The sequence below is a fragment of the Oncorhynchus nerka genome, linkage group LG21 (assembly GCF_034236695.1).
Source record: "Oncorhynchus nerka isolate Pitt River linkage group LG21, Oner_Uvic_2.0, whole genome shotgun sequence".
Lineage (NCBI taxonomy): Eukaryota > Metazoa > Chordata > Actinopteri > Salmoniformes > Salmonidae > Oncorhynchus > Oncorhynchus nerka.
The window spans coordinates 7,613,222-7,630,995 of NC_088416.1; the positions used below are offsets into that span (position 1 = coordinate 7,613,222).

General features: G+C 43.3%; 2 protein-coding genes across 2 annotated transcripts; both read left to right on the forward strand.

The window, feature by feature from the left end:
- Positions 1–3,860: 3,860 nt before the first annotated feature.
- Positions 3,861–7,579, forward strand: LOC115103759 (keratin, type I cytoskeletal 13). Its single transcript, XM_029624671.2, has 7 exons — positions 3,861–4,454; positions 4,936–5,018; positions 5,342–5,498; positions 5,736–5,897; positions 6,022–6,147; positions 6,471–6,691; positions 6,953–7,579. The coding sequence occupies exons 1-7, from the start codon at positions 3,930–3,932 to the stop codon at positions 7,122–7,124; spliced, it is 1,446 nt and encodes a 481-aa protein (XP_029480531.1). The 5' UTR covers positions 3,861–3,929; the 3' UTR covers positions 7,125–7,579.
- Positions 7,580–11,478: 3,899 nt separating this feature from the next.
- On the forward strand, positions 11,479–15,620 carry LOC115123452 (keratin, type I cytoskeletal 13-like). Its single transcript, XM_065006246.1, has 7 exons — positions 11,479–12,090; positions 12,623–12,705; positions 13,008–13,164; positions 13,402–13,563; positions 14,206–14,331; positions 14,657–14,877; positions 15,064–15,620. Exons 1-7 carry the CDS (start codon positions 11,551–11,553, stop codon positions 15,200–15,202), a joined length of 1,428 nt encoding a protein of 475 aa, XP_064862318.1. The 5' UTR covers positions 11,479–11,550; the 3' UTR covers positions 15,203–15,620.
- The last annotated feature ends 2,154 nt before the right edge of the window (positions 15,621–17,774 follow it).

The window sequence follows — 17,774 nt, forward strand, 5'->3', positions numbered from 1 at the left end:
ACCAGTATTCTATTTAACCCTTATTCTACCAGGTAAATTGACTGAAGAGAACACATTGTTATTTATAGCAACGACCTGGGAATAGTTGCAGTGGAGAGGTGGGGAAAGAGTCAATTGGACAGCTGGGTTAATTAGATGGCCATCCAAGATTGGGAATTTAGCTAGGACACAATCTTAGTACATTAGATTGTGTGGTCAGTCATCTTTTTGGAGGGGAGAAGACAGGCAGAGGTCACTTTACATAGTTCATGCTTCATACGTTTTCTCCTTGGGGTTACTGCATGTTCATTCCTGTCAAACGTGCACATTCTTTGCTAATTGCAAAGGAGGGACAGACATACATCAATCTAAATTGATGAATGCTGAAGTGCATACATTGCAGTCATTGTCAGGGCATGCGAAAGACACTCCTGTGGTTTTATCTGGGTGTGGATCTCTCCTTTGAAGAGAAAAGCTGCAGGGCACACAGGAACAAAGTCTCACTAACTCTCACTCACTCACTCACTCACTCACTCACTCACTCACTCACTCACTCACTTTCACTCTTTTGTAATTCAATTTCAATTCAATTTAAGGGCTTTATTGGCAAGGGAAGCACATGTTTACATTGCCAAATCAAGTGAAATAAACAATACAAATCACTCGCTCGCTCGCTCCCTCTCTCACTTTCGCTGTTGCTCTCTCTTGCTCCCTCTCTCACACTCTTTTTGGCTCTCTCACAATCTCACACTGAATCTCTCACATTCTCTCTCACACTCTTTTTGGCTCTCTCACAATCTCACACTGAATCTCTCACATTCTCTCTCACACGGTCTCACAAACACACACACTGTCTCTCTCACACTCCATCAACTCTCTCTTTCTCCTTCACAACGATAATATAGTAATGACAATGTTATGTCATAGCATCTGTTATTCTAAGTGGTTGCACAACAATAGAACAATTGAGATGTATATACATGATATGCAAATGTTTGACTACTGTAAACCAGAGGCAAAATGTTTGACTACTGTAAACCAGAGGCAAAATGTTTGACTACTGTGACCAGAGGCAAAAACCACTCCTCGCATTACTTTACTCATCTGAGTTCGACAGTAAGTAACATGTGTGCACAAAAGAAAGTGGGAACTAGTGGGATAAGAGTGGGACATGGCTATGCCATTTACCCGCCCCCCCTTCTCATTGGTTAGTAGCAGAGTTAGGTTCAATGGGTTTCTATGGCTAAACCCTGAGTTGCGTTACAGACACACTGGTAATCCGTAACCACTCACGCGAGTGAGTGAGTGTGTGTGAGCGGGAGAATCAGGCAGATGACCTCAGCTAATTCTTTTCTCACTCATTCATCTCACCCCAACTGCCATGTAACTAATACCAGCCTATATGACACACAGAGCCTGTAGAAAGTCTACACGCCGCTTGCACAATCTTCACATTTTGCTGTCATAAAATGACATCTTAAAATGGATTCAATTGGATTTGATTCCTACCGATCTACATAACCTACTCCACAAGTGAAAGAAAATGTATAGAACATTTTGTGTCTTCACACCCCAGAGCTAATACTTGGTGGAAGCACCTTTTGGCAGCTGTGAATAATATGATTCTACAAACTTCAGACAGCTCTTAGGGCAACGTTTATCCATTTTTTGGGGGGACTGAGACTGTAGCACTCAGGAATACCTTGTGGGAAGCCATTCTGGTGGATCTATGGCATAGAGATATGTAGATTTGTCTTGCTGAAAAATACACCTTTTTACCTGGGCTTTGCACCTTTTGATCTTGACCAAATCCCCAGCCCCTGCCGGTGACAGGCATACCCGTAAGAGGACTTTTCCTCTTATTTGAATGTTTGAAAATACAGAGGGTTTCAACCTGTGTTGTGTTGTCAGGATGAAAATAGATAAAGGAGTAAAACCCAGGTAAAACCTGCCCCAGTCTTCTGAAACCTAAACCTAGGATAGTTTTCTTTTTCAGCGGGACAATTGCCATTTTTCCTTCACTTTTAAAATTATGATTAGGTTGTGTATATCCATAGAGAAAAATATGAGTTAATACGTATTTAGATTACATTTTAAAGCAGCAAAATGTGAAGACTGTGCGAAGGGGTGTGTCGAAGGGGTGTGTAACTACAACGGTTACATTTTTATGTCAAAATCAAAGTCCATGTTGACTGAGAGCTAGCTAGCTATAGTGCTTTCAAACATCTTCACCAATGTCACAGTATTGCATTCTACTGCAAATCATTAACATAACTTGCATTGGCGTGAACAAATGTAAATCAACTTTTCCATGTACAAAATGTGAAATTATAACCTCTGGAGCGTGACAAGAAAAATCTGCAGGAAATGTTCTGGTTCCATGGAAATATGTAAACAAGCAATAGCATGTTCTTGCATGTTGCCGATGTCAAGTACCCTGCCAAGGTGTACAAAACCTTCTTAAGAAGACATTTATTCTTAACTGCCATAATTTCCTTTAACTATAGACTTAATTAAGAAGAATGTTAAGCAAAGTTGTTATTCCTCAAAGGTTCTTGGACATTTTCTTGGCTATGTATTGTGTTTCTCCTTAAGCAAAAAGTTAAGAAGAAATTAATATTCTTGAAAAACAGTTATTGGAAATGTTCTTAGTTCCAAGATATCTGAACCCTTGTCTTAAACTCAGGGCAGTGAGAGGAAAAAGCTCATGAAAGCAATTGAACATCTTCATTCCCTCACAAACTTCCTCTGAAAGTTTCAGTCTTGTTTATTTAAACCCAAGAACATGTTTTAGAAAAGTTCTCAGTTAGAAATATGCTAACATGTTTGCCATTGCCATTGATTTGTAAGAAGATATTTGAGAGATTCATAAGAAAATCATTCAATCTTAAGATATTGTTGAGGAATTGCACTTCCAAACTATCTAATGAACTTTTTTTTTCTTAAAAAAGCTTCTTAAGTTTTTGCATAATAAGTGTTTTGTGAATCTGGGCCCTCGCATCTGAGGTGAGATTTCCTGGGGTACGGTGCCTGGAGTAATTTCTCATCCCATGGGGACTATAAAGTGGTAAAAGGAAGGAAAAATGACTTTTGTCGGTCCTGCAGACTCCTGCAGTAGATGGAACACGCATACAGTTGAGTGAAACTTAGTATAATGGTATCCGAGTCTGTGCACAAAACCACAAAACTATCAGGCAACAATGGATTGTTGCGTTTTAAGGAATTAGGAAAGGAGATTGTCTTGCGAGATAATCAGTGTGTGAGTAAAAGACAGGTCTGTCTGGGTGTCACGTGAAAGATCATATTGTACCGTAAAGTTTCAATGAATTGCATGCACCTCTGCAACTTGTGTCTTGGTAGGATAACATGTACAGGTAAATAGGCATTCAGTGTGCCAATCTATATGCTCAGGAAACATGGCAAAGCTCACCTGTTACATCATGTCAAAGTTATACTGTGTGTGTGTTGACTGATTGATTGATTGGCCTACCTGGGGGTAATAGAAGCAGGTGTGTCCATGCTTTAAACCAGACGCTTTAACGGGAGAGGAATTCCAACTGTTTATGGGCGTGTGCACATTTATGTTTGTGATTGCCTGCAAGCACCCTGCAGGCAGAAGCCACATATAGAGTGAGATGGGGGAGAGTGGAGTTACGCAACAATAGAATATTTAAAACATTTGCATATCCACACATACAGCACATATCTATCTTTCCTCTTCAATCTTCTGCATCCAAACATGTCTAAGTGGGGGGAGGAGCCCTGCCCTTTCCCACATGAGTTAATAACTACCTGTATTCCTCCCTTCTGCCTCCCCCACCCATGTCCTCCACCCACCCACCCCCTCCCACCTTCCACCATGTGCAGCATAAAAAGGGAACAGTGGCTGGGCCGTGCACCACATTCTCTCTCCTCTTCATCCCAGGCAGGCAGACTCCTTCTCAGCAGCCATGTCCTTCTCCAGATCTAGCATGTCCTACAGCAGCAGCGGTGGTGGAGGTGGCACCATGTCCATGAGGTCTGGAGGTGGAGGTGGAATGGGTATGGGCTCCTCACGCTTCTCCTCGATGGGTGGTGGTGGTGGTGGAGGAGGTGCCATGAGGGCCGGCAGTGTGTATGGAGGTGCAGGAGGCTCTGGGGTGCGCATCTCTAGCTCCTCGTTTGGTTCCGGCGGCGGAGGTGGTGGTGGCGGTTATGGTTTCGGAATGGGAGGGGGTGGCGGCGGAGGCGGCGGTTTCGGCATGGGAGGGGGTGGTGGCGGCGGTGGAGCTGACATGAATGTGTCAGCCAACGAGAAGGCCACAATGCAGAACCTGAACGACCGCCTGTCCACCTACTTGGAGAAGGTGCGCAAGCTAGAGGCGGCCAACGCCGAGCTGGAGCTGAAGATCCGTCAGTTCATGGAGAGCAAGACGTCCCCCAGCTCTCGTGACTACTCTGCCTTCTACGCCACCATCGCCGACCTGCAGGACAAGGTACGTGACATGTCTCCTTGATAGCAAGAGCACTCAATGATGACGTCACAGCATGTCAAAACATGGTAATGTCTGCAGAGTGACAATGTTATGCTTCATTAGAGAGTACAGATACATGGTGTACACACGCCATCACCTTGTTTTTCCAACAAGTTACTGAGAGTGATATATGACAATTGGAAAATGCTCAATTATATACATTTGTTATAATTGATTCAACCAAGATGTGGCACCAAAGATAGATGCAAAGACATACTTGCAGCTGAAGATTAAGCCAATCATTGAAGCTTTGAGCCATGCTTTACAATTATCATAAAGACAACAGGTTCCCTGTAATGCTTCTATGGGATATCATTTACAGTGCGGCTGAATCTCAGAATTGAATGATTACAGTGTGGTATCACAGTTTGTGCGTACTGCATTAGTGTGAAATTCCATGCATTCCCCATCCTGAAATGTTTTTCCATCCTCCACCTCTCAGATCCAGGCTGCTACTCGTGTAAACGGAGGCATCTATCTCAGCATTGACAATGCAAAGCTCGCTGCAGACGACTTCAGAACTAAGTAAGTATTTCCAACATCATCCACATAAACAGTACACTGCTGGTGCATTCTATAAACCAAATGGAATAACCACAAATCTGTAAAAATCCTCATACTGCTTATTATTTAATTTTGTGTTGAATCTGTAAAAAAGGAAACCAAATGATATTACCCTTCCCCTCCACCATAACCACACCTTCCCAACAGACATATCAGAAGCCTGGTGTTACTTTCTGTTATTTTCCCAAAACTTAATGGAATACTAGATTCTATAACCCCCTTCCTATTCTCACAGAGGAACACATTCCGACAGTTATTTGACCTAAGCTTCCTCTGTCTCTCAGGTATGAGAACGAGCTGGCCATGCGTCAGTCAGTGGAGGCAGACATCGCCGGGCTGAAGAGGATGCTGGACGAGATGACCATGGCCAGATCTGACCTGGAGATGCAGATCGAGGGGCTGAAGGAGGAGCTCATCTATCTCAAGAAGAACCATGAGGAGGTGGGTGTGGGCTGATGGAACATATCCATACAGTCCCTTAATGTATTACATCTATTGACCATGTCAACCTGCTATGGGTCTCCACTAGAACACCACTGCTGGCTTTCAAGCACATCTGTATCAAGCAATGGTGTTCAAATGTATAATGAAGACAGAGGGCAGGTCAAGTTGTTACCATCAGCCAGAGGTTAGTAACTTCTTAATTCTTTAAACTAACCCCTATGTGTTTCTCCACAGGAGCTGCTGGCCATGAGGACACAGATGACTGGACAGATCAACGTGGAGGTGGACGCAGCACCACAGGAGGACCTGTCCAGAGTCATGGCTGAGATCCGTGAGCAGTACGAGTCCGTTAGTGCCAAGAACCAGCGCGATCTGGAGGCCTGGTTCCAGACTAAGGTAGAACCGCTAAACTATGTTAATGGTGTAAATGTTCCTTTACTTCTAGTTGGTAACGTTGTCACATTCTATCATGAGCTGAAATGTTGATTTGTTCCTGTGATGATTGACCATTGATTTACAGACAGAGACGTTGAACAAGGAGGTGGCGTCCAGCACAGAGGTTCTCCAGACCTCCAAGTCAGAGATTTCGGAGATCCGTCGCACACTGCAGGCCCTGGAGATCGAACTGCAGTCACAGCAAAGCATGGTGAGACGTAATTACAAACATCTGACCAAGGACCACAGTTTAGGGGACATTACCAACACAACCTTCTGCAACTTTCTTCAATAATCAACATTTGACTCTTTCATCATTCTTTACCATCCCTCAAGAATCTCACTTTCACCTGGTTTCTAACACTGTCCCTCAAGTTGCTATAGCCAGGCACCACTCCATTACTATAGCTAACCTCTACCTGCCTACACATTCAATTACTAGAGCTAACTTTTCAGTATGACTGTAAACATTCCAAATTCAAAACCAACTCCCACAGTTTTTGACCCATCATCTCTATCCCTCCCGGCCAATAGAAAGGCTCCCTGGAGAACACGCTGGCGGAGACGGAGGGCCGTTACTCCATGCAGCTGGGACGCCTCCAGAACCAAGTGACCAGTCTGGAGGAGCAGCTAGTGTCTCTCCGCAGCGACATGGAACGCCAGGGCCAGGAGTACAAGATGCTGCTGGACATCAAGACACGCCTGGAGATGGAGATCGCTGAGTACAGGAGGCTGCTGGACGGAGAGGCTAGCGGGTACGGCGGGATGGGATTGGACAGAGGGAGGCCAATGAGACATCTTTGTGGGATGGGAAGAGGGGTGACAGGGACCTTGAAACAAAGTGTAAATGAATTGATGTCTCCTTCAACCTATGATTTTTAAAAACAAAATCCATTTGAAGGTGACCTTTACTATGAGCCATGGTTGCTTTTGACATGAATCTACTGCTATGTAACCATTGAATAGTTACTTTTTATGATCATAGATGCTAACTAATGGTTTTCCCTTCCTCACAGACTCGTCGCTAGCTCGTCGAAATCTGTCCAAAAATCCTCGAGCTCCACTGTCAGCTCCTCCAGTTCCGTCCCCAGCTCCACCACCTCCACCACACGCAAGGTGGTGATCGTCACGGAGGAAATAGTGGACGGCAAGGTTGTCTCCACAAGTGAAACCAAACACACCACATAAGGTCCCACACACGCAGCGAGCACTGCAGCAAGCAATGGGTTAACCCCATAGAAATAGAATTACTAGAATGGGTATATGAAATGAGAGGCCAGCACATGGCATATTACAGCTCCCCAGTGCTTTATTCATGCAACCTAAAATACATTGTTTCAACTTATACGAAGTCTTTGTCAGATGAAAAACACCTGTCTTCGTTATCAGTGTTATTTGTTGAGGCCAGCTCTGGTTAACTCTAGTTTAAGATGTGCATACCATCCTCCTGTTCTTTCTAGAATGGCTAAATCCCCTCAGACACCCATCATGGATCATTGACTTGAATGGGGATTTATTTTCTGGTAATTCTATTTCTATGGTTAAAACCTCCAGAACAACATATTCTACTACATCTGGATGGAAACCAACAACAGACCCCATTGTCAATGTAATAAAGATGCTCTGACTTGCTGACACCATCATTCTGTCTTCTGTGTCTTTCAACTTGATTTATCCGATCTGGCGTGCTCCCATACATCTGACTATCACATAGGTTGTTATCTTTTGCACATGAGGCCAATTCTATGGTGTTGAGAAAGCATATGTTTCAGTATGATCTTGAATAGTGTAATAGTGACAATCACTTGTACTGAGTTTAATACTAAGCAAAAATGTTTAAATATTCATAGTAGAAATGTTGAAAGTTGTCATCAGAATTATATAATTCTATCTCTAAGAAAAGTTATGAGTTTTTAGATTGAGTTTTATACCGTATGGAGGGTGTTTGGAGTCAACTGTAGAGCTGTACACCATGTTTTGGTGGAAAGATTTAGATTTGAAAACTATACATTTTAAATTAGATGCCAAAATGTATCTGCTATGACATCCGTACTCACATATTCATATAGTCAGTCTATGATAAAGCGTTAATATCTCTGAAACAAGTGAAACCACACAGTTCATTCTCATTCAACCACATACTCTTTATTGAGGGTTCTGTTGACAAATTATTACTTGATCTCATCCACATCGAGGTTCTATGTGTTCTCCATCATAACTACCATGTAGGTCTATGGAAGTAGGTCAGGAGCAAGTGTATCCTAGGTTTTGTATTGAAACCGATGTAGCCAGAGGAGGATGGAAAATAGTTACACCAGGGTGCTACCCTAGAGGGTCCTGTTGAGACTACTGTAGACCTTCATTGCGAAAGTGTGTTTTAGGTCATCATCTATTGGGTGACGTGAGTATATGTAGTATTCTTTTTTTTTTTTACTCTTAAAAAAAGCATAACCTTTTGAATTTTTATTTTTCTGAAAATCACTGAGTATGGTGGGTCCTCCTATTCCTCCTCTGAGGATCCTCCACTGTTACACAACATCAGTAGGTATTGGAGTTAGAGGATGGTCAGTTCGCATTGACAGATATGACTGTGGGAGACTTAGGAGATTTGGAAAACTCATACAAAGGCTTGGAAAGTAGAGTGCTCTACTCACAGTGGTGGACAGCCATAAATCAAGATGCAGACCACATATACACTACATGGCCAAAAGTATTTGGACACCTGCTCGTCAAAAACCTAATTCCAAAATCATGGGCATTAATATGGAGTTGGTCCGCCCTTTGTTACTATAACATCAACACTCTTCTGGGAAGGCTTTCCACTAGATGTAGGAACATTGCTGCGGGTATTTGGTTCTATTCAGCCGCAAGAGCATTAGTGAGGTCGGGCACTGATATTTGGTGATTAGGCCTGGCTCGCAGTTGGTGTTCCATTTCATCCCAAAGTTGTCGATAGAATGTCATTGTAAGCTGTAGCGTTAAGATTTCTCCTCACTGGAACTAACGAGCCTATCCCAAACCATGAAAACTAGCCCCAGACCGTTATTCGTCCTCCACCAAACTTTACAGTTGGCAGTAGCATTTTCCTGGCATCTGCCAAATCCAGATTCATCCCACTATTGGTGAAGCGTGATTCATCACTCCAGAGAATACTTTTCCACTGTTCCAGAGTCCAATGGCGGCGAGCTTTACACCACTCTATCAGAAGCTTGGCAATGCTCATGGGGGTCTTAGGCTTTTGTGCGGCTGCTCAGCCATGGAAACATATTTCATAAAGCTCCCGGCTAACTGTGTATGTGCTGACCTTGCTTCCAGAGGCAGTTTGGAACTCGGTAGTGAGTGTTGCAACCGAGGACAGACAATTTTTACGCACTTCAGCACTCTGTGGTCCCGTTCTGTGAGCTTGTGTGGCCTACCACTTCGCGGCTGAGCCGTTGTTGCTCCTAGATGTTTCCACTTCATAATAACAGCTTTACAGTTGTCCGGGGCAGCACCAGCAGAAATTTGACAAACTGACTTGTTGGAAAGGTGGCATCCTATGGTGGTGCCACATTGAAATTCACTGAGGTCTTCAGTAAGGCCAATCTACTGCCAATGTTTGTTTATGGAGATTGCATAGCTGTGTGCTTGATTTTATACACGTTTCACCAACGGGTGTGGGTGAAATTGCCAAATCCACTCATTTGAAGGAGTGTCCACATACTTTTGGCCATGTAGTGTATGATAGATGATTTTGTGATTCATACATTCAGATGAACTTATATCTCATTTGTTTGCATTGGCCTGGCACCTTGTTTGTGTGAACACGCCAATGCAAACTCACTGACTGACTGCACCCTTCTGATTTAGCATTTCTCAGAAAAGCCAATAATTTCACAAATGTATTAAGACACATGCGACAGCACTTGGGATTTGAATCCATTTCAACTAGATTGTGGTCTAGAAATGACTGCTTTAGCATGTCTTCTTTTAGACATATTTGTTCATACGAAGGGGGTCTGTTTGTTCCTACATTGGGGACATTGTGTGTCTAGAAGAACCAGTTACATAATGCCAATGGACAGGGGTTGAGTTCTGGGTGAATCTAGTGACTGTCAGTGGCTCTACGTGCTGTCGTGCTTGGCCCGGATCTCTGTGACTGGGTTGTAATTCAGCCACAAACAACCAGGAAATATGTTATGAATAATTGAAGGGTGAGGCTAAGGTGAGGAGGTTTATTTTAGTTTTTACAAACTTTAGACAAGTCTTAGGGCAACATTTATCTATTGTTTTTGGGCTGAGGCTGGAGCACTCAGGAATACTCAACTCCTCTTGGAAAGTCATTCTGGCATGTCTTTGGCATTAAAATATGTGTAATTCTCCCGCTAAAAAATTAAAAGTTTAACCTCGCTCCTTTCATATTTATTTTGATCCTGACAAATTCCCAGGTTCCTGCCGGTGACAAGCATACCCATAACATGATGCTGCCATCCCAACGCTTGAAAATACAAAGCGTTTCACCCTGTGTTGTGTATTCAGGATCAAAATAGATAATGGAGCAACGCCCAGGTAAAATGTTAGAGGACAATGGTAACCTCTGAAGCGTGACACAAAAAAATCTGCAATATGTGCTGTGGTTATATGCAAATACGCAGATGCCAAGTTCCCTGCCAAGGTGTTAAGGGAAAGAACAGTACTTTAATCCCATCTGGGGTGAGTTTTTCTGGGGTACAATTCCCTGAGTAATGACTCATCCCATGGGGGCTATAAAGTGGTAAAAGGAAGGAAAATGACATTTGTCGGTCCTGCAGACTCCTACAGCAGATGGAACACGCATAAAGTTGAGTGAAACTTAGGAAAATGGAACCTGAGTCTATGCATAAAATCACAAAAATGATCAAGGAACAATCGACTGTTGCGCTTAAGGAAAAGGACAGATTATCTTGTGAGATATCAGTGTGTGAGACAAAGACAGGTCTATTCGGGGACAATGTTGTCTGGGTGTCAAGCGAAATATCATATTGTACTGGGAAATTTCTTGGCAACTTGTTGTCTTGGTAACTTAACAGGTACAGGTAAATAGCCATTCAGTGTTTCAAAGAATATGCTCAGGAAACATGGCAAAGCTCACCCGTCACAGCATATCAAAGTGATACTGTGTGTTGACTAATTAAATGACTTACCTGGGGCTAATAGACGCAGTCATGTCCATGCTTTAAGCCAGATGCTTTTAAAGGAGAGGAATTCCATCTCTTTATGGGTGTGTGCACTTCTATATGTTAGTGTGAGTGCCTGCAAGCACCCTGTCGGCTGATACCTACAGAGTGAGATGGGGGAGAGTGGAGTTACACAACAAGAGTATATTTTCAATATTTGCATATCCACACATACAGCACATATCTATCTTTCCTCTTCCGTCTTCTGCATCATAACGTGTCAAAGTGGGGGGAGGAGCCCTGCCCTACATGTGGTAATACTTCCCTGTATTCCACCCTTCTGCCTCTCCTACATGTCCTCCTCCCACACTCCCTCCCTCCTTCCACCATGTGCAGCATATAAAGGGAACAGTGGCTGGGCCAGGCACCACATTCTCTCTCCTCTTCATCCCAGGCAGGCAGACTCCTTCTCAGCAGCCATGTCCTTCTCCAGATCTAGCATGTCCTACAGCAGCAGCGGTGGTGGAGGTGGCACCATGTCCATGAGGTCTGGAGGTGGAGGTGGAATGGGTATGGGCTCCTCACGCTTCTCCTCGATGGGTGGTGGTGGTGGTGGCGGAGGCCGCGTCACTGCCATGAGGGCCGGCAGTGTGTATGGAGGTGCAGGAGGCTCTGGGGTGCGCATCTCTAGCTCCTCATTTGGTTCCGGCGGAGGAGGTGGTGGTGGCGGTTATGGTTTCGGAATGGGAGGGGGTGGCGGCGGAGGTGGCGGTTATGGTTTCGGCATGGGAGGGGGTGGTGGTGGCGGTGGAGCTGACATGAATGTGTCGGCCAACGAGAAGGCCACAATGCAGAACCTGAACGACCGCCTGTCCAACTACTTGGAGAAGGTGCGCTCTCTGGAGGCGGCCAACGCCGAGCTGGAGCTGAAGATCCGTCAGTTCATGGAGAGCAAGACGTCCCCCAGCGCTCGCGACTACTCTCGCTTCCACGCTACTATTGCCGACCTGCAAGACAAGGTAAGTGACATGTCTCCTTGATAGCAAGAGCACTCAATAATGACATCACAGCATGTCATAACATGGTAATGTCTGCAGAGTGACAATGTCATGCTTCGTTAGAGAGTACAGATACATGGTGTACACATGTCAGTTACTGAGAGTTATTCATGACTATTGGAAAATGCTAAATTATATGCATTTGTTGTAATTTATTCAACCAAGATATTGCACCAAAGATAGATGCAAAGACAGTATGCATATTTGCAGCTGAAGCATCGAAAATATAGCAGACCATTGAAGCCAATCCTTCCTCTGTTAAGAGCCCCTAGGCGATTGCGAAAGGTGCAATTTGTTTTTTTTGTGTCATGCTTTACAATGTTCACAAAGACAACAGGTTCCCTGTAATGCTTCTATGGGCTATCATTTACAGTGCAGCTGAAACTCAGATCTCAATGATTACAGTGTGGTATCGCAGTTTGTGCGTACTGCATTACTGTGAAATTCCATGCATGCCCCATCCTGAAATGTTTTGCCATCCTCCACATCTCAGATCCAGGCTGCCACTCGTGTAAACGGAGGCATCTATCTCAATATTGACAACTCAAAGCTCGCTGCAGACGACTTCAGAACCAAGTAGGTATATCAAACACCATCCACAGATACAGTACACTGCTGGTACATTCCATATACCAAATGGAATAAGCCCAATTCTGTAAAAACCCTCATAATATATTTTATTTAATTTAGCGTAGAATCTATAAAAAAGGAAATCAAATGACATTACCCTTCACCTCCACAATAACCACACCCTCCCAACAGACATATCAGAAGCCTGGTGTTACTTTCTGTTATTTTCCCAAACTAAACCCCCTTCCTATTCCCACAGAGGAACACATTCCGACAGTTCTTTGACCTAAGCTTCCTCTGTCTCTCAGGTATGAGAACGAGCTGGCCATGCGTCAGTCAGTGGAGGCAGACATCGCCGGGCTGAAGAGGATGCTGGACGAGATGACCATGGCCAGATCTGACCTGGAGATGCAGATCGAGGGGCTGAAGGAGGAGCTCATCTATCTCAAGAAGAACCATGAGGAGGTGGGTGTGGGCTGATGGAACATATCCATACAGTCCCTTAATGTATTACATCTATTGACCATGTCAACCTGCTATGGGTCTCCACTAGAACACCACTGCTGGCTTTCAAGCACATCTGTATCAAGCAATGGTGTTCAAATGTATAATGAAGACAGAGGGCAGGTCAAGTTGTTACCATCAGCCAGAGGTTAGTCACTTCTTAATTCTTTAAACTAACCCCTATGTGTTTCTCCACAGGAGCTACTGGCCATGAGGACACAGATGACTGGACAGATCAACGTGGAGGTGGACGCAGCACCACAGGAGGACCTGTCCAGAGTCATGGCTGAGATCCGTGAGCAGTACGAGTCCGTTAGTGCCAAGAACCAGCGCGACCTAGAGTCCTGGTTCCAGACCAAGGTAGAACCTCTAGAACCTCTAAACTATGTTCATGGTGTAGATGTTCCTTTACTTCTAGTTGGTAATGTTGTCACATTCTATCATGAGTTGGTTTGTTCCTGTGATGATCGACGACTTATAGTGGTTTAATGTTCTTAAGTAAAAATACTTTAAAGTACTTTTTAAGTATCTGTGCTTACTGTTTACATTTTTGACAACTTTTACTACATTCCTACAGAAAATAATGTACTCCATATACTTTATCTGACACCCAAAAGTTACTTTTTGAATTGTTAGCAGGACAGGAAACTGGTCCAATTCATTCACTTATCAAGAGAACATCCCTGGTAATACCCTCCTGCCTCAGATCTGGCGGACTCCCTAAACACACATTCTTCGTTTGTAAATGTATGCAGCTGGTTAAAAAAACAAATAATTTATACTTTTACTCTTGATACTTAAGTATATTTTGGAAATTATATTTACTTAAGAACATTTAAAACCAAATAGACTTTTAATCAAGTAATATTTTACTGGGTGACTTTCACTTTTACTTGAGTCATTTTCTGTTAAGGTGTGTTGACTTTTACTCAAGTATTTACTTTTACTCAAGTATGACAATAGAGTGATTTTCAACCATTAACAACTTATTATTTTTTACAGACGGAGACGTTGAACAAGGAGGTGGCATCCAGTACAGAGGTTCTCCAGACCTCCAAGTCAGAGATCTCAGAGATCCGTCGCACACTGCAGGGCCTGGAGATCGAACTGCAGTCACAGCTCAGCATGGTGAGACGTAATTACAAACATCTAACCACAGACAACAGTTTAGGGGACATTACTAACACAAATTTCTACAACTTTCTTCAATAATCAACAGTTGACTCTTTCATCATTCTCTTTTCCAATCCTCAACTATCTCACTTTCACCTGGTCTCTAACACTGTCCCTCAAGTTGTTATAGCCAGGCACCACTCCATTACTATAGCTAACCTCTACCTGCCTACACATTCAATTACTAGAGCTAACTTTTCAGTATACCTGTAAACATTCCAAATTCAAGACCTACTCCCACAGTTTTTGACCCATCATCTCTATCCCTCCCGGCCAATAGAAAGGCTCCCTGGAGAACACGCTGGCGGAGACGGAGGGCCGTTACTCCATGCAGTTGGGACGCCTCCAGAACCAAGTGACCAGTCTGGAGGAGCAGCTAGTGTCTCTCCGCAGCGACATGGAACGCCAGGGCCAGGAGTACAAGATGCTGCTGGACATCAAGACACGCCTGGAGATGGAGATCGCTGAGTACAGGAGGCTGCTGGACGGAGAGGCTAGCGGGTACGGCAGGATGCAATTGGATGTCTCCCTCAACATTTGACTATAAAAACAACGTTCATTTTAAGTTGACCTTAGTATGAGCCATTGTTGCTTTTGACATGATTCTCCTGCTACGTGACCTTTAATACGTACTTATTATGATCATCGATTCTAACTATGCTAACCATTGGTATCCCTTCCTCACAGACTCGTCCTCAGCTCCTCAAAATCTGGTCTCAGCTCCTCCACCTCCACCACCTCCACCACACGCAAGGTGGTGATCGTCACAGAGGAAATAGTGGACGGCAAGGTTGTCTCCTCAAGTGAAACCAAACACGCCTCTTAAGGTCCCACACACACAGCGAGCACTGCAGCAAGCAACGGGTTAACCCCATAGAAATATAATTACTAGAATGGGTATATGAATATTGCTGTTCCCCAGTGCTTTATTCATGCAACCTAAAATACAACGTTTTAATTTATAATAAGGATTTGTCAGATAAATAACATTGTTATTTGTTGAGGCCAGCTCCGGTTAACTCTAGTTTAATGTGTGCATACCATCCTCCTATTTTTCTAAAATGGCTAAATCCCCTCAGACACCCATCATGGATCATTGACTTGAATGGGGATGTATTTTCTGGTAATACTAAATCTATGGTTAACACCTCCAGAACAACACATTCTACTACATCTGGATGGAACACCAACAACAGACCCCATTGTGAATGTAATAAAGATGCTCTGACTTGCTGACACCATCATTCTGTCTTCTGTGTCTTTCAACTTGATTTATCTGATCTGGCGTGCTCCCATACATCTGACTATCACATGAGGCCAAATCTATGGTCTTGAGAAAGTACATGTGTCATTATGATCTTGAATAGTGTAATAATGACAATCACTTGTACTGAGTTTAATACTTGGTAATAAATGTATGAACGCTGATAGTCGAAATTTGAATTCAAGTTGTCAGCAAAATTATACAATTCAATCTCAATTAATCAAACTCCAAAAATGTTAAGCATTAGGTTCAGAGGTATGTACTGTATGGGGGTGTTTGTGGAGTCAGCTGTAGAGCTGTACACCATGTTTTGGTTGAAAGATGTCAAATTGAAAACAATTCATTTGAAATGAGAACACAAAATGTATCTGCTATGACATCCATACTCAGACATTCTTATAGTCTGTCTATGATAAAGCATGAATATCTCTGAAACAAGGGAAACCACACAGTCCATTCTCATTCAACCACAATCTTTTTTAATAGTTGTGTTGACAAATTATTACTTGACATTCTGGGTTGTCTCTGTCATCACTACCATTTAGGTCTATGTAAAGGGGTCAGGAGTCAGATCTGAATAATAAATAACTCCGGCTAAACCAGGTCTGGGCAAATTCTTCCATGGAGGGCCACATTAGAATATATTTTTGCCTTTGCGGGCCAGAATCTTATTACAGGATTATACATCATGTCTATGACTGTGTTGACAGATATATCTACTGTAAATCACATCCACGTCGCTATGCGTAGAATTGCTGAGAGGTGAGAGTCAGCAAGAGATGATCTGTGGCTTGACTTGTTGTATTTTGTCACTGAAAATGCCTGGTCACATACACTACTGTTGACAAGTTTGGGGTCACTTAGAAATGTCCTTGTTTTTTAAACAAAAGCAATTTTTTTTTGTCCACTAAAAGAACATCAAATTGATCAGAAGTACAGTGTAGACATTGTTAATGTTGTAAATGACAATTGTAGCTGGAAATAGCAGATTTTGTATGGAATATCTACATAGGCGTACAGAGGCCCATTATCAGCAACCATCACTACTGTGTTCCAATGGCACGTTCTGTTAGCTAATCCAAGTTTCTCATTTTTACAGGCTAATTGATCATTAGAAAACCCTTTTGTAATTATGTTAGCACAGATGAAAACGGTTGTTCTGATTAAAGAAGCAATTAAACTGGCCTTTTTTTTGACTTGTTGAGTATCTGGAGCATCAGTGGGTTCGATTACAGGCTCAAAATGGCCAGAAACAAAGAACTTTCTTCTAAAACTCATCAGTCTATTCTTGTTCTGAGAAATGAAGGCTATTACATAAGGGAAATTACCAAGAAACTGAAGATTTCGTACAACGCTGTGTAATACTCCCTTCACAGAACAGTCTCTATCCAGAAGTGAAAGAAGAGTGGGAGGCCCCGGTGCACAACTGAGCAAGAGGACAAGTATGTTAGAATGTGTAGTTTGGGAAATAGATGCCTCAACTGGCAGCTTCATTAAGTCCTCAACTGGCAGCTTCATTAAATAGTACCTGCAAAACACCAGTCTCAACATCAACAGCGAAGAGGCGACTCCGAGATGCTGGCCTTCTAGGCAGAGTTCCTCTGTCCAGTGTCAGTGTTCTTTCGCCCATCTTAATCTATTATTTTTTTCATGTGTTGACCAACGGGCAAGTGTCTTCACTGACATTTTCAACATATCCCTGATTGAGTCTGAAATACCGACATGTTTCAAGCAGACCACCATAGTCCCTGTGCCCAAGAACACGAAGGCAACCCGTAGCCATGAAGTGCTTGGAAAGGCTGGTAATGGCTCACATCAACATCAATTTGCATACTGCACAAACAGATCCACAGATGATGCAATCTCTATTGCCCTCCACACTGCCCACTGCCCTTTCCCACCTGGACAAAAGGAACACCTATGTGAGAATGCTATTCATTGACTACAGCTCAGTGTTCAACACCATAGTACGCTCAAAGCTCATCAATAAGCCAAGGATTCTGGGACTAAACACCTCCCACTGCAACTGGATCCTGGACTTCCTGATGAGCTGCCCCCAGGTGGTGATGGTAGGTAGCAACACATCTGCCATGCTGATCCTCAACACTGGAGCCCCCCAGGGGTGCGTGCTCAG